Genomic DNA, 27,193 nt, shown 5'->3' on the forward strand with positions numbered 1-27,193 from the left:
TCTTGAGTCAGCAAGCTGGGAGTTACCTTTAGTATCCTCATTCAATGCCAAGGCAACCAAACACCTGGAGGAGGAGAAGAAATCTTTAACAGCTAGTCCCTGGCTTAGCCATCTGCCAAAAATTATGGAAGTTTCTGGTATTTGAGCTACTAAAACTGGTTGATTATTAAAATAAATGAAAAACAAGTACTTAAAGCATTGAAATAAACTTACAGTTACAATTAATTGTAAGTATTAGTTAAAATAATCTTTATTATTACTTTGTTGCTTGCAGCCATTCTGCATTGGATATGTGGTTTGTGCAGAATTATTCCAACTTTGCATTACCATGAGCGACTCCAATAGGAGTGTAAATTTGGAAAACAAAAACCAAAATTACAGTGAGCACAACTTTGAGAATTGCTTGTTCATGGCATTTCTCCCTCTCCCTCTCCACCAAAAAATTCTGGAACAATATTATTTTTGTTGTTGATTTAAATTCATTGTTATTTTAGATCTCTGTTTTACACTGTTTTGCTGATGAGGTGGGAAAGAGTTCTATTATATTCTTAATTCAGGGCAACCTATTTGAATCATAGAATTGTACACTTACAGTAAATTTTCAATGTAGGGGGACTTGTGGTCCTTTTGTGGTATCCTGGTAGAAAAAGAACTGCATGGCCTAATTCCTCCTCCCAGCACTAGATCCCGAGCTGTGCATGCTAACCACACTTGAAGTACACATCAAATGATGTCTTCAACATGAGGTTTTCTGCTTCTACCATCCTTCCAGTGAATTCTGGACACCTGTGGGCGAAAAGAATTTTCTTCATCTCTCTTATCCTTATACCAATTATGTTCAATTGATGTCCCTAGATTTTGACTTTTCTGCTTGGGGAATGACTTTCCTATTTAATTATGCTCTCGTCGTTTTACACACTTCAATTTAGTCTTCAGCCTTCTGTCTTCCAAATAACCCAAACCTAGCTTATCCAATCTGACCAGCTAAAGCAATCCAATCCTGGCACCATTCTTATAAAACTGTTAGAACTTTTTTAAAAAAAAGCAGAGGTAGATCATTTGACCCCTTGTTCCTGCTCTCCCAGTGTGATCATGATTGACTTTTTTTTAAACCTCTGCTCCACTTTCCCGGCAACCTTTTCTGTGGAATTGCATCCTCTCATTAATTCGGTGACAAGAATTGTACCCAGTACTTGAGCTGTGGTCTAACTAATGTTGTACACAGTTCCAGCATAACCTATTTGCTTTTATATTCTATATCTCAGCTGATGAAGAAGAGGAGCTCTTATGTCTTTTTAACCACCCCAGTACCTTGCCCTGCTGCCTTTTAGAGAATTTATGGATGTCAACTTGAAGGTCTTCATTCCTTAACTCCACTTAATATCCTTCCATTTATTGTGTATTTCTTTGTCTTGTTGCACCCCTTCAAATGTATTACCTTTCCCTTCTCCAGACTAAATTCGACATCACTTTACAGTTTTCTTCCTCACTATCAACCACAAGGCTAATTAATCATATCTGGATTGGGCACCCAATGTCAGTTACTTGAGCTATTTGAATAGCATAACTTAAGGAGAGTTTGCAGCAATCACTTATCTCTCTCAATAAAATCATAAATAATGATTATCTATGATTTCCTTATCAATGCTTCATTAATTTGCATCTGCTTATCAGAGACATTAGCTATGAAGTTGGTCTGAATAGGAATAGCTATTTATCGAATTGCTTTTTAGATTGACATTTTTTACTCCACCAAATGTTTGAATAATTTGTTTTGAAACAGTTTTAATTTTTTTATTCCTGCTTAATACACTGAATTTGTATTTTTAGTTGCAGATGTATGTAAGGCATGTCACAGAGCGAATGTATGATGATTGTCCATTTTGCTTTCAATGCACGTAGTCATAATAGATACATTGACTGTTCATTCCATGTTACAGACTACATTGTACATAATGTAATATTCCTGTTCATGGGAATCAAGAAATATAGGCTGCTGCATTGGACCTAACAGATAATTGTATTAAATATAATCTACAGTGTATTATTGTTTTTGAGAATTTAAGTACAAAGGTATACAGGTTACTTAAATAATTTTATATGGAGAAATTTGATAATTTTAACAGCTTTGTCTGAAGATCTAAATCTATGCATATTTCTCAGTGTTTGACATTGCTGGGTTTTATTAATGGTGATTATTTTTTATTTATATAACTCTGCTGCAGAGTTTGCCTTGCAAGCAGTAGGAAAATTACAAAAGCTCAGCTTATTTTTTGTTCCCAGTATTAGTTGTTAATTTTCGTGAAGTCCTGTGGGATACTTGTTGAATAAAAATAACGTGACATTATTTTGCTTTCTTGTTTCCTGTATTAAACTAGCAATGGTCAATATTTGCATTACTCCTAATAATAAGCAAAAATTTACACAATTGTGCATGTAGTACATGATTTAAAGAATGGAAGACCAAAGACTTGAATTTTGCACCATTTTTCACACAATTCTCTGGCTTTCCAAACCATTTAGTGGTGGTTGAAGCACTTCTGAAGTGCAGTGATCGTTGCATTGTTGAAAATGTGGCAGCCAATCCAGCTCCTACCAAAGCTATTGTGATAATGATGAAATCTTCTCTTTGAACTAGGATCACTTGAGAACAAAAGAGGCCTTGATTTAGCAACTTATCAAATTGCTTTTTACTTTGACAAATATATAACTTCAGTTCTGAACTGAAATGTCACCCTTGATGGGTGCTTGATAGTCGGCATGGTCAGGGTGGGCTGAAGGGATTGTTTCTGTGCTGTAAGATACGATAACTATAAAATTGGGATTAATGTAGGATTACCATAAATGGGTGGTTGATGATTAATGTGGAGTTGGTGGGCTCAAGGGCCTGTTTCCGTGCTCCATCTCTGTGAATCTCTGACTCCATAGCTCTGTGAATCTATTTATGTGGTAAGTCCCTGGGGTGGGAATTGAAGCAACAACATTTTGACCAAAAGGGAAGAATCCTACCAACTGAGCTGACCTTCAAAAGCTGCAGAAGTTTGTTAGGCAACTAAAAGTCATGATAGAAAACTTGCTAATTACATGTCTGCAAGATTAGTGGGCCTTTCACTGAGTGACATTCACGGGTTTTGCTAATTAAGCCATAATGAAGAAAAATGTGCTTTATTTTCACTGTCGCACAATAACCTTTGCAATTAGATTACATTTAAATCAAGTAAAAAAAATCTTGAAGAAACACCAAGTTCTCAGGACTTGAAAAGAAATTAAGGCTTAAAAAAATGTGTATTTTGAAGAGAAATACATTGGTGCTATGTTAGCAATGTTAACTTTGCAATCCAGAAGCTCAAATTCAAATCCTTCACGCATCTGTCTGTTGTCAGTTGATTTTTGACTGGAAGACTAATCAGAGCAGTTCATTATATTACATCGAAAGGGACAGTGACAAAGCCCATGACAGATCAGCATTTTTCATGCACAGCGAAGAGTTCACACATTCAATTAAAGAAGGCTGAAACAGGGTGAAGTGAATATTCTTTCAACAAGATTAGACTGAAGAATGATGTGCAGTATTATTTTCCGAACTGAGTTCAACAGTTTTAATGCTGAAGTGTAAGCATGTTTTAATCCTTTGAAACTGGAAAAGCACATTTATTTTAATTTTACTTTGGCTGTCATGTTATATACAGATTGGTAACTTCTGCACTTTGTGTTTAACTTGTGTAAAATAGTGAAAGGTTTTAGCAGGCCTGGACCAAAGAAGACCAATAAGATAGTTTGTTTATTGAAATATAGTGATAACTCACACTTCGGCAATTCAGCTGAAACGTATGAACCATGACAAGTTTACTGGCTTAAGATTGGACACAGCTGGCAGGACATAACTGTTAAGTTTTTGGTTTGATTTCTACACATATTGATTAGGCTGTAAATCTGAAGTGCTCTTCTCCATGTAATCTGCAAAGACTAATCTAAAGTGGAGTCTTTTGGTATTGGTTTATTATTGTCACTTGTAACAAGGTACAGCGAAAAACTTGTCTTACATACCGTTCGTACAGATCAATTCATTACACAGGGCATTGAGGTAGTACAGGGTAAAAACAATAATAGAAAAGAACATAGAACACAACAGCACAGTACAGGCCCGTCGGCCCACAATGTTGTGCCGACATTTTATCCTGCTCTAAGATCTATCTAACCCTTCCCTCTCACATAGCACCCCAATTCTCTATCATTCATGTGTCTACCTAAGAGTTTCTTAAAAGTCCCTAATGTATCTGCCCCCACAACCTCTGCAGACAGTGCATTCCACGCACCCACCAGTCTCTGTGTAAAAAAAAAACTTACCTCTGACATCCCCCTTATGCCTTCCTCCAATCACCTTAAAATTATGTCCCCTTGTGTTAGCCATTGTCGCCCTGGAAAAAAGTCTCTGACTGTCCACTCGATCTATGCCTCTTATCATCTTGTGCACCTCTGTCAAGACACCTCTCATCCTCCTCCTCTCCAAAGAGAAAAGCCCTAGCTCACTCAACCTATCCTCATAAGACATGCTCTCCAATCCAGGCAACATCCTGGTAAATCTCCTCTGCACCCTCTCTAAAGCTTCCACATCCTTCCTATAATGAGGCGACCAGAACTGAACACAATACTCCATGGAACCATACAGGCCCCTCGGCCCACCATGTTGTGCCGCCCTTCAAACCACACCTGAGACTATCTAACCCCTTCCTCCCACATATCCCTCTATCTTAAATTCCTCCATATGCTTATCTAACAATCTCTTGAACTTGACCAACGTATCAGCCTCCACCACCACCCCAGGCAGCGCATTCCATGCACCAACCACTGTCTGGGTGAGAATCCTCCCTCTGACATCTCCCTTGAACTTCCCACCCATTACTTTAAAGCCATGTCCTCTTGTTTTGAGCATTGGTGCCCTGGGAAAGAGGCTCTGGCTGTCCACTCTATCTTTTCCTCTCAATATCTTGTATACCTCTATCATGTCTCCCCTCATCCTCCTTCTCTCCAATGAGTAAAGCCCTAGCTCCCTTAGTCCCTCTTCATAATCCATACTCTCTAATCCAGGCAACATCCTGGTAAATCTCCTCTGCACCCTTTCCAACACCTCCACATCCTTCCTAACTGAGGCAACCAGAACTGGACACAGTACTCCAAGTGTGGTCTAAACAGAGTTTTGAGGAGCTGCATCATGACCTCGCGGCTCTTAAACTCGATCCCAAGACTTATGAAAGCTAACATCCCATAAGCTTTATTAACTACCCTATCTACCTTTGAGGTGACTTTCAGTGATCTGTGGATGTGAACCCCCAGATCCATCTGCTCCTCTACACTGCCCAGAATCCTGCCATTAACCTTGTACTCCACCTTGGAGTTTGTCCTTCCAAAGTGTACCACCTCACACTTCTCTGGATTGAACTCCATCTGCCACTTGTCAGCCCAGCTCTGCATCCTATCAATATCCCTCTGCAAGCTTCGACAGCTCTCCACACTGTCCACAACACCACCTATCTTTGTGTCATCTGCAAACTTGCTAACCCACCCTTCCACCCCCCCCATCTTAGTCATTAATAAATATCACAAAATGTTGAGGTCCCAGAACCAATCCCTGTGGGACACCACTAGTCACGGCCCTCCAATCCGAATGCACTCCCTCCACCACAACCCTCTGCTTTCTACAGGCAAGCCAATTCTGAATCCACACTGCCAAGCCTTCCTGGATCCCTTGGCCTCTGACCTTCTGAAGAAGCCTACCACGCGGAACCTTATTCAAACGCCTTACTAAAATCCATGTAGACCACATCCACTGCACTACCCTCATCAATCTTCCTGGTCACCTCCTCAAAGAATCCTATCAGGCTTTTGAGGCAAGATCTTCCCTTCATAAAGCCATGCTGGCTGTCCCTAATCAGTCCATGATTCTCTAAATGCACACAGATCCTATCTCTTAGAATCCTTTCTAACAGTTTACCCACCACAGACATAAGGCTCACTGGTCTGTAGTTCCCTGAACTATCCCTACTACCTTTTTTGAATAAGGGGACAACGTTGGCCACCCTCCAATCCTCCGGTGCCATCCCTGTGGCCAACAAGGACTCAAAGATCCTAACCAACAGTTCAGCAATCTCCTCCCTTGCCTCGCGGAGCAGCCCGGGGAATATTCCGTCAGGGCCTCGGGGACTTATCTGTCCTAATATTTTCTAACAACTCCAACACATCCTCACTCTTGATATCTACGTACTCTAGAACATTACCCTCACCAACACTGTCCTCAGCATCATCAAGACCCCTCTCCTTGGTGAATACTGAAGAGAAGTATTCATTGAGAACCTCACCCACTTCCACAGCTTCCAGGCACATCCTCCCACCTTTGTCTTTAATCGGACCTACCTATACTCTAGCCATCCTTCTGCTCTTCACGTATGAGAAAAAAGCCTTGGGATTCTCTTTAACCCTACTCGCGAAAGCCTTTTCATGTCCCCTTCTCGCTCTCCTCAGCCCTTCCTTAAGTTCCTTCCTTGCTACTCTATATTCCTCATGAGCCCTGTCTGATCCTTGCTGCTTACACCTTATGTATGCTGCCTTCTTCTTCCTAACTAGTCGTTCCACCTCTCTCGTCACCCACGGTTCCTTCACCCTGCCATTCCTTCTCTGCCTCACCGGGACAAATTTATCCCTAACATCCTGCAAAAGATCGCTGAATGTCGACCACATCTCCATAGTACATTTCCCTTCAAAAATGTCATCCCAATTTACACTCCCCAGTTCTAGCCTTATAGCCTCATAATTAGTCTTTCCCCAGTTAAATATCTTCCTGTCCTCTTTGCTCCTATCCCTGTCCATGACAATTCTAAAGGTTATGGAACAATGGTCACTGTCCCCCAAATGCTCACCCACCGATAGATCTGTCACCTGTCCTGGTTCATTACCTAAAACTAGATCTAATATGGCATTCCTTCTCGTCAGTCTGTCAACATACTGTGTCAGGCATCTGTCCTGGACACACTTAACAAACTCTGCCCCATCTAAACCTTTGGCACGAAGTAGGTGCCAATCAATATTTGGAAAGTTGAAGTCTCCCATTATAATAACCCTGTTATTTTCGCATCTTCCCAAAAACTGTCTCCAAATCTGCTCCTCAGTATCCCTACTGCTACCGGGGGGCCTATAGAATACTTCCAGGAGGGTAACTGCTCCTTCCTTGTTCCTAACTTCCACCCATATTGACTCTAGAGAGGATCCTTTTACATTATCCACCCTTTCTGCAGCTGTAACAGTGTCCCTGACCAGTAACGCCACCCCTCCTCCTCTTCTTTCCCCCCCCCCCCCATCCCTTTTAAAACACTGAAAACCAGGAATATTCAATATCTATTCCTGCCCTGATGTTAGCCATGTCTCTGTAATAGCCACAATATTGTAGTCACATGTACTTATCCAAGCTCTCTCAGTTCATCTCCCTTATTCCTGATGCTTCTTGCATTTAAGTACATGCACTTTAGCCCATCCACCTTACTACTTTTATAGCCTGTACTCTGCTTCTCCTTCATCAAAGCCTCTCTACCTGTCAGATCTGACTTTTCCCCATTGCCTTCTTCCTCTGACCTACTCCTCTGGTTCCCTTCCCCCTCGCAATCTAGTTTAAACCCTCCTGAACCACCCTAGCAAACCTGGCTGCAAGGATATTAGCCCCCCTCTGGTTTGGGTGTAACCCATCCTCTCTGTACAGGTCCCACCTTCCCCAGAAGAGATCCCAATGATCCAAAAATCTAAAACCCTCCCTCCTGTACCAACTTGTCAGCCACACATTTATTTGCCATCTCCTCCTATTCCTACCTTCACTATCGCGTGGCACTGGCAGCAATCCTGAGATTACTACCCTCGAGGTCCTGTTCTTCAGCCTTCTGCCTAGCTCGCTAAACTCACTTTTCAGGACTTCATCCCTCTTCCTACCTATGTCATTGGTACCAATATGAACCACGACTTCTGGCTATTCTCCCTCCTGCTCTAGAATCCTGTGGACCCGATCAGAGGCATCCCGGACCCTGGCACTTGGGAGGCAACATACCATCTAGGATTCATGCTCACTGCCACAGAACCTCCTATCTGTTTCCCTGACTATTGGGTCCCCTATCACTACAGCCTTCCTCTTCTCCCTTCCCTTCTGAGCAGCAGGACCGGTCCCAGTGCCACAGACCTGGCAACTGCTGCTAGTCCCCGGCAGGTCATCTCCCTCAACAGCCTCCAGAGCAGAAAACCTGTTATTGAGGGGAACAGCCTCTGGGGTCCTCTGCTCTATCTGCCTGTTTGTTTTCTTTTTCCTTTTCCCTCCCCTGACAGTCACCCTTCTATCTACTTCCTGGACCCCAAAAGTACCTGCTCTAAGGTGGGGGGTGACCGTCTCCTGATGTACAGTATCTACATAACTCTCCCTCTCCCTGATGCTGTGCAGTGTTTGAAGCTGTAACTCCAGCTCATCAATTTTGAGCCGAAGTTCCTCCAGCCTCAAGCACTTACTGCAGATGTGGCCATCGTGGACCACAGCAAGATCCACAGGCTCCCACATCAAGCAGCTGCAGCACACCACCATGTCCTCCATCTGAACTATTTTTTCCCCCTAGTTTTTCCCACTTAAAAATCTATAACAGATAAAACCTTACCTTTACCTACTTACCAGCGACTCACCCGCCTTGCCCCTTTAAGCCGAAGCCCAACCACTCTACTCCCACTCACTCAGCTGCCTGCTCCGATGCTGCCCGCTGGATATGGCAGTTTGCTATGGATATGGCACATTTTCCAAATGTGGTCTAACCAGAGTTCTATAGAGCTGCAACATTATCTTGCAGCTCTTGAACTTAGAACCCCGACTAATAAAGGCCAACACACTATACACCTTCTTAACAATCCTATCGACCTGTGTGGCAACCTTGAGGGATCTATGGATGTGGACCCCAACATCCCTCTGTTCCTCCAGACTGCTAAGAGTCCTGCCATTAACCTTGTATTCTGCCTTCAAATTCGATCTCCCAAAGTGTATCACTTCACACTTATCTGGGTTGAACTCCATCTGCCACTTCTCAGCGCAGCTCTGCATTCTATCAATATCCTGTTGTAATCTACAGCAACCTTCCACACTATCCACAACACCCCCAACCTTTGTATCATCAGCAAACTAACTAACCCACCCTTCCACATCCTCATCCAAAAAAATCACAAAGAGCAGGGGTCCCAGAACTGATCCTTGCGGATCACCACTGGTCACCAACCTCCAGGCAGAATACGCTCCATCTACCACCACCCTCTGTCTTCTATAGGTGAGCCAATTCTGAATCCACTCAGCCAATTTTCCCTGGATCCCATGCCTCCTGACTTTCTGAATAAGCCTTCCATGAGGAACCTTGTCAAATGCCTTATGAAAATCCATGTACACCACATCCACTGCTGTACCTTCATCAATGTGCTTTGTCACATCATCAAAGAATTCAATCAGGCTTGTGAGGCATGACCTGCCCCTCACAAAGCCATGCTAACTGTCCCTAATCAGCCTATGCTCCTCTAAATGCCCGTAAATCCTGTGTCTAAGAATCTTCTCCAGTAATTTGCCCACCACTGAAGTTAGACTCACTGGTCTGTAATTCCTAGGGTTATCCCTACTCCCTTTCTTAAACAAAGGAACAACATTTGCTAACCTCCAATCATCTGGCACTACTCCTGTGGCCAGTGAGGGCGCAAAGATTGTCGCCAAAGGTGCAGCAAACTCTCCCCTTGATTCCCATAATAACCTTGGATATATCCTATCCGGCCCCGGTGACTTATCTGTCCTAATGTTTTTCAAAAGTTCCAGCACATCCTCTTTTTCATGTCGATATTCCCTAGCATATCAGCCTGTCGTACGCCATACTCTCAAACGTCAAGGTCTCTCTCTCTCTGGTGAATACTGAAGCAAAGTATTCATTAAGGACCACCCCTACCTCTTCCAACTCCAGGCACATGTTTCCTCTTTAATCCCTGATCGGTCGTACCCTCACTCTAGTCATCTTCCTATTCTTTACATATGTGCAGAACGCCTTGGGGTTTTCCTTGATCCCACTCGCCAAGGACTTCTCATGCCCCCTTCTAACTCTCCTAAGTCCATTCTTAAGCTCCCTCTTGGCTATTTTGTAACTCTCCAGAGCCCTGTCTGATCCATGCTTGCTAAATCTCAGGTAAACTTCTTTTTTCCTCTTGACAAGATATTCTACATCTTGTGTCAACCACGGTTCCTTCACTCTACCATCCTTACCCAGCTTCAATGGGACAAACCTATCCAGAGCCCCATGCAAGTATTCCTTAAACAGCCTCCACATTTCCACTGTGCACTTCCCCAAGAACATCTGTTCCCAATTTACGCTCCCAAGTTCCTGCCAAATAGCATCATAATTCCCCCTCCCCCAGTTAAATACTTTCCCATATCGTCTGCTTCTATCCCTCTCCAAGGCTATGGTAAAGGTCAAGGAGTTATGGTCACTATCTCCGAAATGCTCTCCCACCAAGAGATCTAAAACCTGATCAGGCTCATTGCCACTCATTCATCTGCCGCATTCAATACAGAGTAAAATGTCACAGCTGCAGGGAAGTGCATTGCAGGTGGACAATAAGGTGTAAGGTCATAACAAGATAGATTGTGAGGTCAAGAGTCCATCTCATCGTATAAGGGAACCATTCAATAGGCTTATCACAGTGGGATAGAAGCTGTCTTTGAGCCTTGTGGTATGTGCCCTCAGGTTCCTGTACTCCATTTGACCATTATGTGGTTGGACATGCAAAACAATCATTTCCCTTTTCACATTAGTTGTCCACTTAGTATTTCATTACATTTGTTTATGAAACAAAGAGTGTTAGGTGATTATAAACTGTTGACCACCACTTGCCACACATGTAAAATTGGTAGACCCTTACTGTGGATTGAATTCGTGGCTTGGCATTTTCTATTCTGGATAAGTGAAGTACATTTTGAGTCTCGTAGCTATGCCAAAGGCTGTCTACTTGTTTTCCCATCAATTCAAGGTTAGCTTACAGATTGTATGTTATGTCATTATTCCTTCCACAGGTCTGCCGCCTTATGTGTTAATAATTGCTGTTCCAGCTTTCCCCATCTGACCCTTTTCTTTTCTGTTTCTTGATGAACTGCACAAGGCTTAGCAGAAGTGGACTTCTTTATCCAGGATAATCAGACCTGTGCTAATCTCAGATATTCATTAAAACAATTAAGTTTCTTTGTCTCAAACATTATTCATTGACGAGCTGATTTCTGCTCAATTCTCCGAAGAGCAGCTATTTTCAAAAGTCAACTTTACATCATCTTAACCCTTTCTAGTCTGCAAGACATTGGATTCCATGCAGCATTGTATATGTCATTACAAAATTAGATCATTTCTGTGCTTCATTTTGAGAGAGAAATATCTTCATTGACCTTTCATTACTTTTGCCCCAGCAATGAACAAACTCCAAATTATAACTATGCCAATGCAACTGCTCAATCAGTCCTTGAAAGAGATTGCAAACCTTGTGTCATGGTATCAGAACAGCAATCTAGCCATTAACGTCAGCAAGATGAAAGATCTGGTTGTTGATCGTAGGAAGTGGGGGGGGGGGGGGGGGGGGGGGGCGGGGAAGGTGGTGAACGCAACCCAATCCTCATCAATAGACCAACTGCAGAGATGGTTGACAACTTCAAGTTCCTTGGCATCCATGTCACCAGAAACTTAGTCTGGTCCCTCCAGACTGATGCAGTGATCAGGAAAGTGTATTAGCATATTTACTTTCTTACGTGCATGAGAAGATTCGGCATATTCACAAGTATTCTCTTGAACTTCCGAAGATGCTCTATAGAAAGTATCCTGACAGATTTCATCTCAGCCTGATATGACAACTGCTCTGCTCTGGGTCGATGGAACCTATGGAGAGTGGTAAACACAGCCCAGTCAATCGCATGCTTGTTACTTCCATCCTGTCCATTCTTATGGTACATTGTTTCAGGAAGGCTCATAGTATTGTCAAGGATGCCTGCCACCCTGGCCATTCCCTTTTCTCTCTTCAACCTTTTGGGAGAAGATACAGGAGCTCGAAAGCTTGGATGTCCAGACTGAAGAACAGCTTCTTCCCCACTGCTATTAGACTTCTGAACCAATCACCTCTTTCACATCCCTTTCCTGGTGGTGCTGTCATGTTCTTGGACTCATAATTCTACCTCTCTTGGTTTTCCGTTATTGTCACTTCAGCATTTCTTTTTGCAGTATTTCAGATTGCACTGCGATCTTTGCACCTTTCTGCTGTTTTGCACTCATCGCTGTATTTATTTATGCATTTATTACTCGCATGTGTACGGTTTACTCTAAGTTTCATGCAAGCAAGGAATTTCATTGTCCCCCCCCCGATGTATATGACAATAAACTAATCAGAATATACTTCACTAGCAGCCCAGATGAAGGGTCTCAACCCGAAATGTCGACTGTCTACTTCCTCATAGATGCTGCCTGACCCACTGAGTTCCACCAGTGCTTTGTGTGTTGTGTGAGGAATTATGGTTGTCTGTCATTTATTAAAAATCCCTAGGCACATAGTTACTGGCTCATTGTGAGCATATGTAGGCAAGGAAGATGAAGACACCAGTCCTATCCTTATTTCCGAGTGGCAGTTAATACTGAACTGGATGCATGCAAGAATTTTGAACAGATCGGATTTGATGGCAATGGGACTGAGGGTGGCAAAGACTTGAGCAATGGTGTTATCAAAGTAGAGTCTGAAAGGATCATGTTCTAGATGTGAAAGTCAATTTTGAATCGTATTTAGATTTAATATTCAGCGTGGGGTTGAATCATTTGCTTCCATCTTAGAAGATAGAAAAGAAGTGAGTTGGATACGAGGCCAGAAATGATTCTTTTAGCATGACTGATAACATTATGATGGATGATTTTATGGTTCATTCAGAAATAACAGGCAGATAAACAGTCTGGCATAATAGAGGAATTTGAGGAATTAAGAATGGTGGAATTGGAATTGGTTTATTATTATCACTTGTACTGAGGTACAGTGGAAAACTTATCTTGCATGCTGTTCATACAGATCAATTCATTACACAGTGCATTGAAGTAGTTCAAGGTAAAACAATACAGAATGCAGAATAAAGTGTCACAGCTACAGAGAAAGTGCAGTGCAGTCTTAGTGGGATAGAAGCTGTCCTTGAGCCTGGTGGTATGTGCTTTCAGGCTTTTGTATCTTCTGACCGATGGGAGAGGGGAGAAGAGAGAATGTCCAGGGTGGGTGGGGTCTTTGGTTATGCTGGCTGCTTTACCAAGGCAGCGAGAAGTATAGACAGAGTCGATGGAGGGGAGGCTGGCTTCTGTGATGTGTTGAGCTGTGTCCACAACTCTCTGCAGTTTCTTGCAGTCCCGGGCAGAGCAGTTGCCATACCAAGCTGTGATGTGTCCAGATAGGATGCTTTCTATGGTGCATTGATCAAAATTGGTGAGTGTCAAAGGGGACATGCCAAATTTCTTTAGCTCAATAAAATCGTTGCATGTCAAAGCTGACTTTGTATCCACCAATGATGGTGTTGTAAATGATAAATATGAACATGTGAACATACAAATTAGGATCAGGAGTAGGCCATTCAGTTCCTCAAGCCTGCTCCACTGTTTAATGGCTGATCTGATTGTAACCTCAACTCTGTGGTAACCTGTCTTGTTTATCAAGTATTTATTTACCTCTGCCTTAAAAGTATTCATAGACTGCTTCCACCACTTCTCAAGAAGTGTTTCAAAGATTCACCACCCTCTGAAAGAAAGAAATCATCTCATTTCTGCCTTAAATGAGTGACCCCTTGTGTTTAATCAGTGACTCCTAGTTCAAGGTTCTTCCACAAGATGGAACATCCTCTTCACATTTACCCGCTCAAGACCCTTCAGGATCTCTTGATTCAGTCAAATCCCCTCTTGCTTTTCTGAACACCAGCAACACAAGTGTAGCCTGTCCAACCTTTCCTCATAAGGCAACTTGCTCATTCCAGGTATCAATCCAGCAAACCTTCCAGTACATTAACATCCTTCCGAAAATAAGGAGACCAATACCAAACACAGTACTCCAGATGTGGTCTCATCGATGTCTTATATAACCTAAGCACCTCTTGTATTTAATTTTTCTAGAAATGTGTGATAATATGCTGTTAATTTTCTGAATTATTTGCTCTACTTGCCTTTTACAAATCATGCATGAGGACGTGCAGGTGCCTCTGAGTTGCAATGTTTTACCACTGAGATTAAAATTTTTTTAATAGATAATTTCACACTTTTCAACTTTAAACTCTATTCTTTAAAGTTTAAACTCTAGATCTTTAAAGTTTAAACTCTAGATCGTTGTCCACTTAATCTTTCCATATCCCTTTACCCTTCAGCAAACCTTGAGATCACTCTAGTCTCATGGGTTTTGAGGTGGCCAACAAGGCCAATGTGGGAACTGGAGACCCTTCCACAGAAGGGACAGATGGTATTTGGCAGCGTGGGTGGGTAGGTAGTTTGTGAGGTGGTACACTCCTTTCACAGCTTATGTAGAGCCTCTGAGCTCCCAGTGCTTGGATCCAAGATTCTCAATATCATCGCAAATGCTCCTTCACCACTTGAAGCAGTCATTGTTCTGACATGCCCAGGAGTTGGTGGGAATGTTGCATTTCTTCAAGGAAGCTTCAACTTCAAATCTTTACCTCTGTATGCCTGGTAATTTAGCAACTGTTTTGTGTCAGAGATCTTGATCTTTAAATGCCATTTTCCTCAATTAACCAAAGGCTATGCTGGCACATGAAGGTGGTGGTAAATTTCATCATGATGGTTGTCTTCACTGAGACGTGGCCTCTGAGATATGGGAGGTGGTCCACATTTTCCAGGGTCTCGCTGTGAAACTTGGTTAAGAGGAAGTGTCTTGTGGCAGGAATAGGTTGGTGGAGGACTTTTGTCTCGTGGATGTTGAGTGTAAGGCCTATCCTTTCATATACTTCGGTCTAGGTGCTAATGATGGCTTGCAGCTCAGCTTTTGGCTGTTAATGCCACATGCAGGAGGACTTATGGACTTTCACAGTGTCTCCTACCTTCAGATCTGCTGCTGCTTAAGGTTTGACCTGGAGATTTGGGCGAAATATCTATGAGGAAATGTTGTGAACATTTTGTTCATCTGGTAATGTCAAATATTTCAAATTATGTTGCAGTGGATCCCTAAGGCTGAAGTCGCCTGTTATGTATTCATGGCCATTCTGTTACCAGTTCTTTGTAGTTTGTATAAATGTACTACCTTCATTTCTTAGCATTAAGAATAACCATCTGGTCCTATTAATTATTAACAATTGTATGAAAAATTGTTTTTATTTGTGCAAAGGAATATAGTTCTTTTCATTGTGGTTGCCTGTGTAAAGCACTCTCAGACCACATACAGCATGTTCAGTTGCAAATTGTCTAACTTGTGCCTCAATCCTAATTTTAGAATATCAGCAGTTATTTAAGTAATAAATATATAAGTAATAAATTTTGTCATATTCTGACTATAAGTATTTTATCTCATATCCAGGTGGCATGTATGCAACTCATAAATGCACTTGTGACCACTCCTGATGATTTAGATTTCAGGATGCACATACGAAATGAGTTTGCACGCTGTGGTCTGAAAGATCTACTTCAAGTAAGAGCAATACAAGTTATTATCTTTCCGTAATAAACTGCATTGTTATACATTGTGTGAAATCGGTGCACATTTTCATAATAAAGACACTGTCCCTTGTGTTGTGTGGCACAACTGTGTAATGGGATAGAATCAAAATCAATAAACAGGTCCAGTTTAGCATCTGTTAAGCACAGTGGAGCATCTACAGCAACAGAATTGTTTCCATTACAATTTGCAATCTCATGGATTGGCATTATCTTCACTGTGCCATTATTGTTATCGTCTAGGTGACAAACCCTGGTTCAATGAGTGCATAAGAGCAAACCTAGAGCAACACCAAGCCTAGCAAAAAATGACATGCCCTGGGAAAAACAACAGCATATGACTGCTACTCTGGCTTGTAATACTCAACATTAAGCTATCACACAATCAGTGGATTAGTTCAAACTCTGCAGTCCTGCCATATCCAATTAAGAATGGCAGTGGGTAATTAAATTACTCATAGGAAGCTGAAGCAATAAGAATATTCTAAACAATAGTAGAGCCCAACACAAGAGTGCTGAAGTCAGCACAGCTGGCATTTTGAAAGTGTGCATGCTCATAATTTGTAGATTGTATATATTTTCAATTGTTTCCGTGATGTGCCTTTGACTACATACTTTTCAGCATCTCATTCTTACCTTTTAGTTTTGAAGTTTGAAACATTGATAAATTAGAAATCAAGGGAATAGATTCAGAATCCAATAAGTTGTAAGGAGGGGGCATTCTTCTAATTAATGTCAGGGTAAGGTTATCAACAAAATCACACCATAAACTTTTACCACCAGGAAGAATGTAGGCAACTGGCAGATGGGAAGACTAACACCTGTACATTTCTTTTTAAGTTACATTCCATCTTGACTTGGAAGTGTGTGACCATTCTTTCATCATAGCTGATTTTAAATCATGGAACTCCCTCCCTTCGCTAGAGGAATTTTTGCTATTGCAGGAAATATCTCCATCCTCTCCAAGCACTGTTTGGGATGGCAGCAAACGCTGACATTGTCAGCCATGCCCATGTGAAATAACAAGAACACAATCTTGATAATTTGCTATTAAAAATTGTTAACTTCCATACGTAAAGTTGTTGAAATTTTAAGAGCTTTTCTTGTACCCAATCCAGAACCACACTTTTGTTTTAGTTTCTATAAATATATTATTATTCTCTGGTTAAAATGTATTACTTTTTCTCATTTATTTTCCACAGGAGTTAACATTCATTAAAAATGATGCATTGGATATCCAGCTGAAAGTATTTAATGAGCACAAGGAAGAAGATATGGTTGAGTTTTCACATCGCCTAGGAGATATTCGAACTGAATTGGAATATCCTTTTTAGAACATAAGATTTCCATTATAGTTCTATAAAGTGGCAAATTTATTAGACATAAGAGCAAAAATAGCCCTACACAATATATATCAATGATTTAGATTTCAATGTAATTCGTGACTCCAAACACAGCTGCTGGCAGCTTAATAGATTGTTTGTCGGTTTCCAAAGCAAAGCAAAGCAAAGTTTAACCAGCAGTTTCAGTACTCATTGTTACTGTTGAAAGAAAAACATCCTGTAGGATTGCATCTCCGCTTATAATATGGGATTCAAAAGGATATGGGAATTAAGGTTTCTTGGAATGCGAGCCCTCCGTAACGTAGGGCTTGCCTGTATTATCTTCCAGATTTTCTCATTACACAGTTAATGCAAAAGTCACAAAGTCAGAACTGAGAGATATCTTGACAGGAAGTGGTTTTGGAAGAATCATACATGCTAACTTGTCTCTTTACAGCAGATGCAAAAGCTGAGGATTGGAAGTAATGGCACAGGTCTTTAATAATAAAGTTTTTAGTGTTGTTGAGAAGCCCACTCTACAGTGTAGAATGATACCTGGATGGATGAAATCACTCGAGGGTGGTATTTTGCTTTTACAACTCACTTTCCAGATTTTTAGGTATTTGTTGTGTGTTTAAAAACCTAGTGAATGTACAACTCATCTGTTACACTGCAGTACATTTTCCTTCACTTCAGTTGTACTGAAATAAATGATGTGTATAGTATGCTGTCTAATGCAGTGAAGGACACGGAGGCTGAAAGTTACTTTCTTTCCATTCTTCAACACTTGTTGTTAATCAGGAATGACTATTTTGTTAGGTAAGTTTTTAATTTTGCTATTATGTCTGGATTTGTTACACTGTTGCCAACCATCAGTTTGCATAATATGTAAATACACTCTAATAAATGCTGGAAAACTACATTGCACATTTGGCAGCATCTGTGGACAGATGAGTACTTCCTCCAAATGAAAATTATGTTCATTTCCTTGCTGGAAATGTGGCACATTCCTTATTTCATTCCTGCTCAGGTCCCATCTCTTGCTACTTTTTCTGGTGCGTCAGTGACTATTGATGCAACTTCTGGCTCTTAAAAACTAAAATTTCATCACCTTTGCCGGCTTCCACTTGGCCATCACTTTTATACGGTCCTGACTTTCTCGTCCTTTGCTCGTTCTCTCTTCCTGTATTTCAGGGATAAATATTAGTCAGACCTTCTGAAGACCTGCCTGCAGACTGTTGGTACCTACAAGCTTTAACAAGCAATAACAATCAGCACAGGCCCACCTTGGCCATCCACTGATATTCTGACAGCAGAAAGTGCTGAATCTGTTTTAAGTAAGCGGTAAGAGGCTATGGAAAATAATAACAGGATCTATGTCGAGTAAGTCACGAGAGAAATCAGGTTTGACAAATCTATTAGACTTAGTCATAACTTGTAGAATTGATAAGGGTGGATGAGTTGATGTGGTCCATTTGGACTTTTAAAAGTCCTTTGTTAAGTATCACACAAGTTTATTTAACAAAATTATAGTGCACTGTTTTGGAAGTAGTATACCATCGTAATTTAAGGATTATTTAATAGACAGAAAATGGAGTAGGAGTAAAAAGGTTATTTTTGGTTTAGGAGGCTGTGACCAGTGGGGTGTTGCAGGGATTGGGATTGGCGACCCTGATGTTGCCAATGTATGTTAATGATTTGGGTGAGAGGAACAGGAGTAATATGTCTGAGTTTGTTGACATTATAAAGCAGTGTAAGCTATGAGAAGGATGCAGAGAGGCTTCATGGAGATACTAGTCAGATGAAGTGAATGGGCAGACCCATGATATTGAATATAATGTGAAAAAATGTAGTATCCACTTTGGTCGAAAATATAGAAAGCTGGAGTATTTTCTTAATCATGAGAGTTTAAATGGTGTTAGTATTCATAGGAACCCAGGCAGGAATCACTGAAGGTCAATACACAGGTTCAGCAGGCAGTTAGGAAGATGAATGGTATGTTGGCCTTTATTGCAAGAGGATTTGAGTGCAGAAAAAGAGGCATGTTCTTGATATAGAGCACCAGTGAGATGCATCTGGAATACGATGTACAGGTCTGGTCTCCCTGCCTCAAAAAAGATGTACATGTGAGTGCAAGAGAAGCTTGCCAGATTGATTCCTGGGATGGCAGGTTTATCTTGTGAGAAAGCAGATGAGACCCTAGTTCATTTGAGATTAGAAGAATGAAAGGAAATGTCATGGCCTGCCAATGGATTTGTATGATTTTCTGGGAACACATTATTGTTATTTCTTCAGTGCTTTGAGACGCCTGCTGTAAGTTCTAAACCATTCTAAACCATTCTTACGGGGCTTGACATGGTAAGTGCCGAGGTTAATGTTCCTTTTGGAGTGTCCGGGAGTCATGGTTTCAAAATAAATTGGCCACTCAGCACAGGATGGTAAATATTTAGAATTCAGTCCACAAGTCATCTCTGGAGGCTCAGTCACAGAGACTGATGGATTTGGGAAATCGGAGTTTGTGCAGGAAGATGGTGTTGAGGTGAGCCATCAGTGATGATCTTATTGAATGGAGGAGCGGGCATGAGCAGCCTCATAGCCAACTCCTATTATTTTTTTTAGTTCCTGACTTTCCTCTTGTTTAACCCTCATGGATTCTGCTGTGCTGTCTCGTTCCCTGGAGAGCTCAGTGGGGCAGTGCTATCAGCATGCATCAATGGGCAGCTCTCACAACCAGCCATCCAGGCTGTGTCAATCTAGCCATTACACTTAGTCTTCTAAATGATTAGAGGCGCAGCTATGCCTTTGAAGCCTCACGTAAGTAAATACAATTGCTGGAAAGGATCAATTAATGATTGAACTGTGGCTGTGTATCCACATTGGCACGAGGAACTATATATTTCAGTTATATCAGAAATGTTGATCTTTGCACTTGAGGTACTGAGAAGCTTTTCACTGGGCTTCCAGAGGTACGAGTTAAATGCTTTCCTTTCACTGTCCTCCCAATATGTAGCCTCCCCCAGTTTTACCCATTTCCAGTCTTCAGCTCTCTTGCCCCTCCCAATGTCTATCCTGACCCAAATCTCATTCAATCATTTTGATCTCCAACCTCTCCCCAGCCACTTCCTCTAGTTACAAGAGAGTTGCAGTGATAGTCAAGGATGGTGTCAGGCATCTCTGCAGAGCCTAACCCTTTCTGTTTTTGCCTTGGAATGCACTGGTAGAAACAGCATTCTCCAAGTGGTGTTTGAACAGTGACCTTGGCAGCTCTGGTATGGAATGATCTGCCCCATTAGAGCATTTTGGACTCATTATTGAACTTAATAGTTTGAGATCATCTGCTATTCCAGCATTCTTTTTTTTTTCTCTTCTAGTTATTTCATATCTCATTCTTTTTTTTTCTGAGGCAGTCCCTTTGGGTCGAGATGACTTCATTCCAGTCCAGTTCTGGGGTGGCTGAAGAGTCCTGTGTGAGATCCACAGATTGTAATAGTGGTGCTTGGGTTGTGTGAGGATGCTCTGTTCTCCTTCTGCTTTTTGTTTATCGCCTCCATGCACTCCTGTTGAAGAGGCTGAAAGGTGCTCCTTTTCCCTTTGAGTGGTCAAAGGCGAAGGATTCCCATGAGTCAGTGAACTTTCAGAACACCCCTGAAGCATGTTCTCTGTCCTCTTGGAATACTCTTACCAGACTAGAGTTCATAACAGAATGGACATTTGGGAGTCTAGTGTCAGGCATGCTGATGACATGCCTGCCAGTTGGAGCTGATTGAGGGGGATCAGAGCCCTGACGTTCATTTGGGAGGGGACAAGTTGTTTGGCTGTCCTGCCAATGGATTTGGATGATACTGTGGCAATGCATTGTTGGTAGTTCTCTAGTGCTTTGAGATGCCTGCTGCAGGTTGTCCATGCTTCAAAAGCATATAAGTTTGTTGCTGGGTTGAGGTCTTGATCTTTCAACACTCTTTTCCCCAGTTAACCAATGTCTCTGCCATTGATGTTTGTGTTTGCTGAGACATGGCTCCTGAAGTTGTGGAAATTGGTGTGTGCACCTTGGAGGTTAAGAGGCAGTGTTGTGTGACAGTGAGAAATTGATAGAAGACTTTTGTCTTCTGAATGTTACTTGTAAGGCTGACCCACTTTGATGCTTCAATGAAGAATACAATGTTGACTGGGAGCTTGATCTCCAAAAATGCACACACGCAGGTGTTGTCTGCATCTTGATTCTGGAATGACAATGACTAAAGTTGAACAGTCTCCCATTAGTCATGGGGATTGGCTCCACTTCGGTGTGGAGCACATTGAAGGGCAGGTGCAGCATTGCAGCAAGGAACGTTGAGAAGTGGCTTGGTGCAAAGATGAGCCTTGCTTGACTACAGTTTACGATTGCAATTTGGTCTGTAGTGGACTCATTCTCCAGGATAATAGCTTTCATGTCATTAGATGGCAGAAATAGTATAGTAAAGAATTTTTGAGGAATGCCGAATTTGAGGAGGACTCTCCACAATTCATTTTAATTAATTGATGCAGTCACGAAGAAGGCATGCCAGTGGCTCTACTTCGTTAGGAGTTTGAGGAAATTTGGTTTGTCACCAAAGACTTTTGCATATTTCTTTAGATGTACGGTGTAGAGCATTCTGATTGGTTGCATCACAGCCTGGTATGGAGGCTCCAATGCACAGGATCACAAGAGGCTGCAGAGGGTTGTAGACTCAGCCAGCTCCATCACGGGCACAACCCTCCTCACCATCGAGGACATCTTCAAGAGGTGGTGCCTCAAGAAGGCAGCATCCATCACTGAGGACCCTCACCATCTGCGACATGCCCTCTTCTCATTGCTACCATTGGGAAGGAAGGACAGGAGCCTGAAGACCCACACTCAATGATTCAGAAACAACTTCTTTGCCATCAGATTTCTGAACGGTCCATGAACCCATGCACACTACCTCATTCCTTTTTGTTTGCACTAAATATTTATTTTTGTAATTTATAGTAATTATTCTGTCTTTGCACTGTACTGCTACCATAAAACCACAAATTTCATGTCATATATATCTGTGATAATAATTCTGATTCTGGAGTTGGAAGCTTATGTGAGGTGGAAAAATGCACAGAAAGTTGTTCATGCCGTTCTGTGCATTTTTTTTGTCGGTGTTTGGCTGAGCAAGATAATGCCTATTGTGCCTTTTGATGGATGGAACCCATATGGTGACTGGAAGAAGCTCTGTGACCAGAGGAGTCTGTTGGGGAAAGTTTTTGTGCTGAGTTTCCTTGTGTCAAACAGAAGGAGCACCCCTCCGTAATTACCTCAGCTGCCTTCTTTGAAGATGGCCATGATTATGGCTTCTCTGAGATCCCCAAGCATGCTTCTCTTCCTGAATGAAGAAGATGAAGTCAGAATTTGCACCAGAAATGATGTGTCAGAGCTTCAGCAGTGGTCCACTAAAGAATTGCTCTGTAGGCTTTGAATGGCTTTTTCATCCTTTGTGCTGGGGTAGTGCCAAGACTGCCTCAGTCTTTGTATTGTGCTCCTCCATATTTTGGATCTTGGCTGGATGAGTTCTTGGGTTTTACATGGTCTTGACAACACTGAAGATTCCTTGCATGTCAAGGTTGTCAGCTCATTACTGTGTTCTTCCCACCCACCATCTGTTCTTTAGGTCGCAAGTACTTTTGTTGGTCCTCAGGCTTCAGATATTTGTACATTTTTTTTCTTTTAACCCCTTGGGGACACAATGTCGTTTTCAGTTCAAGAATGCAGTCTGTTAAAGCTATCAAGCCAAACGTTTCTGGGAGAGATTTCAAGGATCTATTCAAAGATTCCAATTGTGTTTGATTTCAAAGCAAACCATGCACTGAAGACACTCTGTGGCTCCTGTTGATTGGGATTTTCTAGTTTGTCTGTGAGTCATTGACTGAGTAATGCTTTGTTTTTGGAGTCTCTTAGTCCGACATTGATTTTCCTTTTCCTGTAATGTCAATATTTCTGGACCAGATTGATGCAAATGACTGACTCCATCAGATGGTTGTCAGTTCAGCAGTTTTGGGCAGCTATCGTGGCGCAAATGATACGACGTTCTTGTGGTTCTTTGCATGCTCCTGTTCACACCTGAATCAGATGTTCTATTCTGAGTTTGATCATGAGAAGTGATTACCAGGTGGATGGAGCAAATGATTTACGGATATGTTTAAGGCTTCCTCGGCAAGACTGAAACATCCCCACTGACTCCAGCCCATGACTGATGAATATGGGGAAGGAGCATGCAGAATATTATTGAAAACCTCATGAATTGGGGATTCATAGAGGTTCATATAAAAAGCAGAAGGAGCGCACCATCTCATAAACTATCCCACCCATTTGCTCAGTCAAGTGGAGGATCCTGAAGTTGATGCATTGGCCTCATCAATTCACCTTAGAACTGGAGTAGAAGCGAATCATTCTTAATCCTGAGGGATTATCTAAGAGCTTTAAACATGCTATTCCATTGGCCTCCATCACCATTCATCTTTCTGGCCAGCCACCCTATCACCAGTGTCCCCTTTCATTTTCAGCCCCTCTTCTCCCTTTCTTCGAAATTTAAAACTCTTCCTTAAATCTCTGACCTTCCCAGTTCAGATGAAAGGTCATCTACCTAAATTGTTAACTCTGTTTTCCTCACGTACAGGCCCTACCTGACCTGTTAGGTATTTGCAGCATTTTCTGTTTGTTGCAGACATACCTGCCTCAAACTCGCCTCAAACTGTCATGTTTTGAAACTAAATAGTTTTATTTTTCTCCTTGATTGGGAAACAGTAACTGAAATAATTTATAAACGTTGATTTGTGAGGTTGCTTTAATGATGTGGACCTTCATTGAATTTGAGAAATTTAAAGGGACTGAGATAATTTAAATGGCTCTGCTACTGTAGTAGTTCCTGCATTAATTTCTTGCCTAATTACCCCAAAAACAGCATCAAACCTGTGGCAGACTGAACCCTTCTTGCATGTCAGCCAGAAGTCATTCCATCGATTGAATCATTTGGGAGATTGCCATGGTGGCAAAATTAATTTGTTTTTATGTTCCTTTTCTTCATATTCCCTGTCTCCGTTCCGTTTCTATTTTTTCTCTTCCCCCCGCCTCCCTGCCCCACACTTTCACATGCACACTCTCAGACTTTCACATGCACTCTCTCACTTTAACACACACGCTCGTACACTTTCTCGTGTGCATGTAAATGTGCGCACATACTCTTTCATTGACCTGAATCAAGCTGACTGTGGCTAATTGCCTAGACTTGCCTCCTATGCCACCCCCCCCCCCCCCCAAAAAAAGATTTTTTTACAAAGAAAAAAACTTAATGTTTAAAACTATTGCAACCATGTTATTCTATTTTTTTAATTATTAAAGGTTTAAAGTAAAACAAACAAACATTCAATTTTCCTCAGTTCCTGGTCTGGAATCCCTATTCAAATGAATAGAGATTCTGATCTTATGCCAGACAGGATGCCATGGTGTCATGCTGAGCAATGGTGCTGCATTACACCCAATCAGCAGTAAGTCTAGGACTTCTTTCTCATTTGACAGTGCAAGTACAGAAGTCCCAGATTTGCTTATGGCTGTGGAAGGCTGAATCTGTCATTAAATCTGCTGCTGAATTCTACACGGAGTTGACCAGGAGACCAGCTTTAAAAAGATTCCCAAGTAGTAACCTGGGGAAATTGCCTCGGAATACAGATCAGAGTATGAATCAGGAGGTTTAAGATAGTTGCAAATGATTAAAAGCATAAAAGCAAAATAATTAGTGTGGTTTTTAATTAACTTTATCTTTTGAATTTTTTTAAAAAGCTTTTAAATTAAGGGCAGCTAAAGTCTATCAAAATTTGTCACCTATTTTGCAGCCAGTAAAGCATGTTGGACTTTTCCAGCTGTCAAATCTTTCAAGGGCCTTTAGAGGTCCTGATATTGATGAGGCCTTGTTCCTGGAATGTGTACGGTCAGGCCCTTGGACTGGATAAATATGGAACTGTAGGTGGTGAATCTGGGCAGGGGACTCAGCAATAGTTGGCCCATCAGTTCCAAATGATTTACCGAACTGTTCCATGGTGGGCACTCTGGAAAATGTTCCATTATTATCTCTCGTTTCTAATATTTTTCATTAAACATTGGAGAAGACAAAGCAAATTTGTGTCTTTATCTCTGCCAGTGGCAAATCGCTGACTTTTTATTCCTAAACTTCCCACCCTACCACATAATTACCTTTTTTGGAAGGGACTTTGGTAGGCATCATGACTGTTTAATTGATTTTCTTCTCATGGCTAAAAATTGATATTACTTTGACTTTGTCATCTTCTGAGGTTAACTGAAAGAGGCAATATATTAGAAAATTGTGGAAATCAAGTAAAACAACAGATGACCTGCAATCTGAAACAAAAGCAGAAATGCTAGAAGAACTCAGCCAGTCAAGTAGCATCTGTGGAAAAAGAAGCTGGTCATCATTTCAAGTCATCGAAGGAGGTCTTTTCTTATGAGAAGTCCTGCAGTTTTTACAATTTTTTGACAGCATTGTTTGAAATTCTTTGAGTGTGATAGCTGAGCCAAAGACAAGGCAAAAAAAGGCTTCTGGTATTAAATTAGAGTAATATCTCAGATCTGACCTGAGCAATCCACTTTGTTCTTTTATTTTCTAGGCCGCAGTATTTTAAGATAATTGAAGAATGTGTTTCTCAGATTGTGTTGCACCGCAGTGGCATGGATCCTGATTTTACTTACCGCAGACGATTAGATGTAGATTTTGAACATCTTATAGGTAAGATTGATTATTTGAACATGATTGATATACCAATTAGGAGCAGTTTGAATAAAATCGTGGCTGGTATGATTGCATTCCAACTCTGCATTCCAGTATACCTGCAATAGCCTTTCAACAACTTACTTATCAACGAGATATCTACTTCTGCCTTCAAAATATTCAGAGACTCTCTTTTCCCTGCAGTTTGAGAAAGATAGTTTCAAAGACTTTCAACCCTCTGAGGCGGGGAGAAATATTCTCTCCTTTCTATCTTAAATGGCTACTGCTTTCTTTTAAAATGGTTGTCTTGACTCTATTATGAGAGGAAACCTCTCCACTCACAGCATCAGACCCCAAAGGGTCTTGCATGTTTCAATCAAGTCCCTTTTCACTTTCATAAACTCGAGCAGGTGTAAACCTAGCCTGACCAACCTTTCCTCGTAAAACAACCTGCCCATTCTAGGTACAGGAGAGAATCAGGGGTTACATTCTCATGATACAGAATCAGATGATCCCACGAAGGTTGGGGGTGTTGTGGATAGTTTGAAGGGCTGTCAGAGGTTACAGAGGGACATAGATAGTCTGCAGAGTTGGGCTGAGAAGTGGCAGATGCAGTTCAACCCAGATAAGTGTGAAGTGGTTCATTTAGGTCGGTCAAATATGTTGGTGGAATATAGTATTAATGGTTCGACTCTTGGCAGTGTGGAGCATCAGAGGGATCTTGAGCTCCGAGTCCATAGGACGCTCAAAGCGGCTGCGTAGGTTGACTCTGTGGTTAAGAAGGCATATGGTGTATTGTCCTTCATCAATCGGGGAATTGAATTTAGGAGCCGAGAGGTATTGTTGCAGCTATATAGGTCCCTGGTTGGACCCCACTTGGAGTATTGTGCTCAGTTCTGGTCGCCTCACTACAGGAAAGATGTGGAAGCCATAGAGAGGGTGCAGAGGAGATTTGCAAGGATGCTGTCTGGAATGCAGAGCATGCCTTATGAAAGCAGGTTGAGGGGACTCGGCCTTTTCTCCTTGGAGAGACGGAGGATGAGAGGTATTGATCGGGTAGATAGTCAGAGGCTTTTCCCCAGGGCTGAATTGGTGGCCACAAGAGACCATAAGTTTAAGTTGCTGGGGAGTAGATATAGAGGAGATGTCAGGGGTAAGTTTTTTACTCAGAGTGGTGAGTGCGTGGAATGGGCTGCCGGCAATGGTGGTGGAGGCGGATACGATAGGGTCTTTCAAGAGACTGTTAGATAGGTACAAGGAGCTGAGTAAAATAGAGGGCTATGGGTAAGCCTAGTAATTTCTAGAGTAGGGACATGTTCGGCACAGCTTTGTGGGCCGAAGGGCCTGAATTGTGCTGTAGTTT

At 41.7% G+C, this 27,193-nt stretch overlaps 1 protein-coding gene across 1 annotated transcript in view; it reads left to right on the forward strand.

Moving 5' to 3' along the window:
* The window catches only part of LOC127575822 (protein diaphanous homolog 3-like), a 421,273-nt gene that overhangs the window by 98,444 nt on the left and 295,636 nt on the right, over positions 1-27,193 (forward strand). Inside the window, exons 10-13 of the mRNA XM_052025958.1 lie at positions 15,610-15,720; positions 16,949-17,067; positions 17,771-17,887; positions 25,730-25,848. Coding sequence (XP_051881918.1) covers positions 15,610-15,720; positions 16,949-17,067; positions 17,771-17,887; positions 25,730-25,848 — 466 coding nt within the window. The remainder of the gene's footprint in view (positions 1-15,609; positions 15,721-16,948; positions 17,068-17,770; positions 17,888-25,729; positions 25,849-27,193) is intronic.

This window comes from Pristis pectinata, chromosome 11, assembly GCF_009764475.1.
Source record: "Pristis pectinata isolate sPriPec2 chromosome 11, sPriPec2.1.pri, whole genome shotgun sequence".
Taxonomy (NCBI): domain Eukaryota; kingdom Metazoa; phylum Chordata; class Chondrichthyes; order Rhinopristiformes; family Pristidae; genus Pristis; species Pristis pectinata.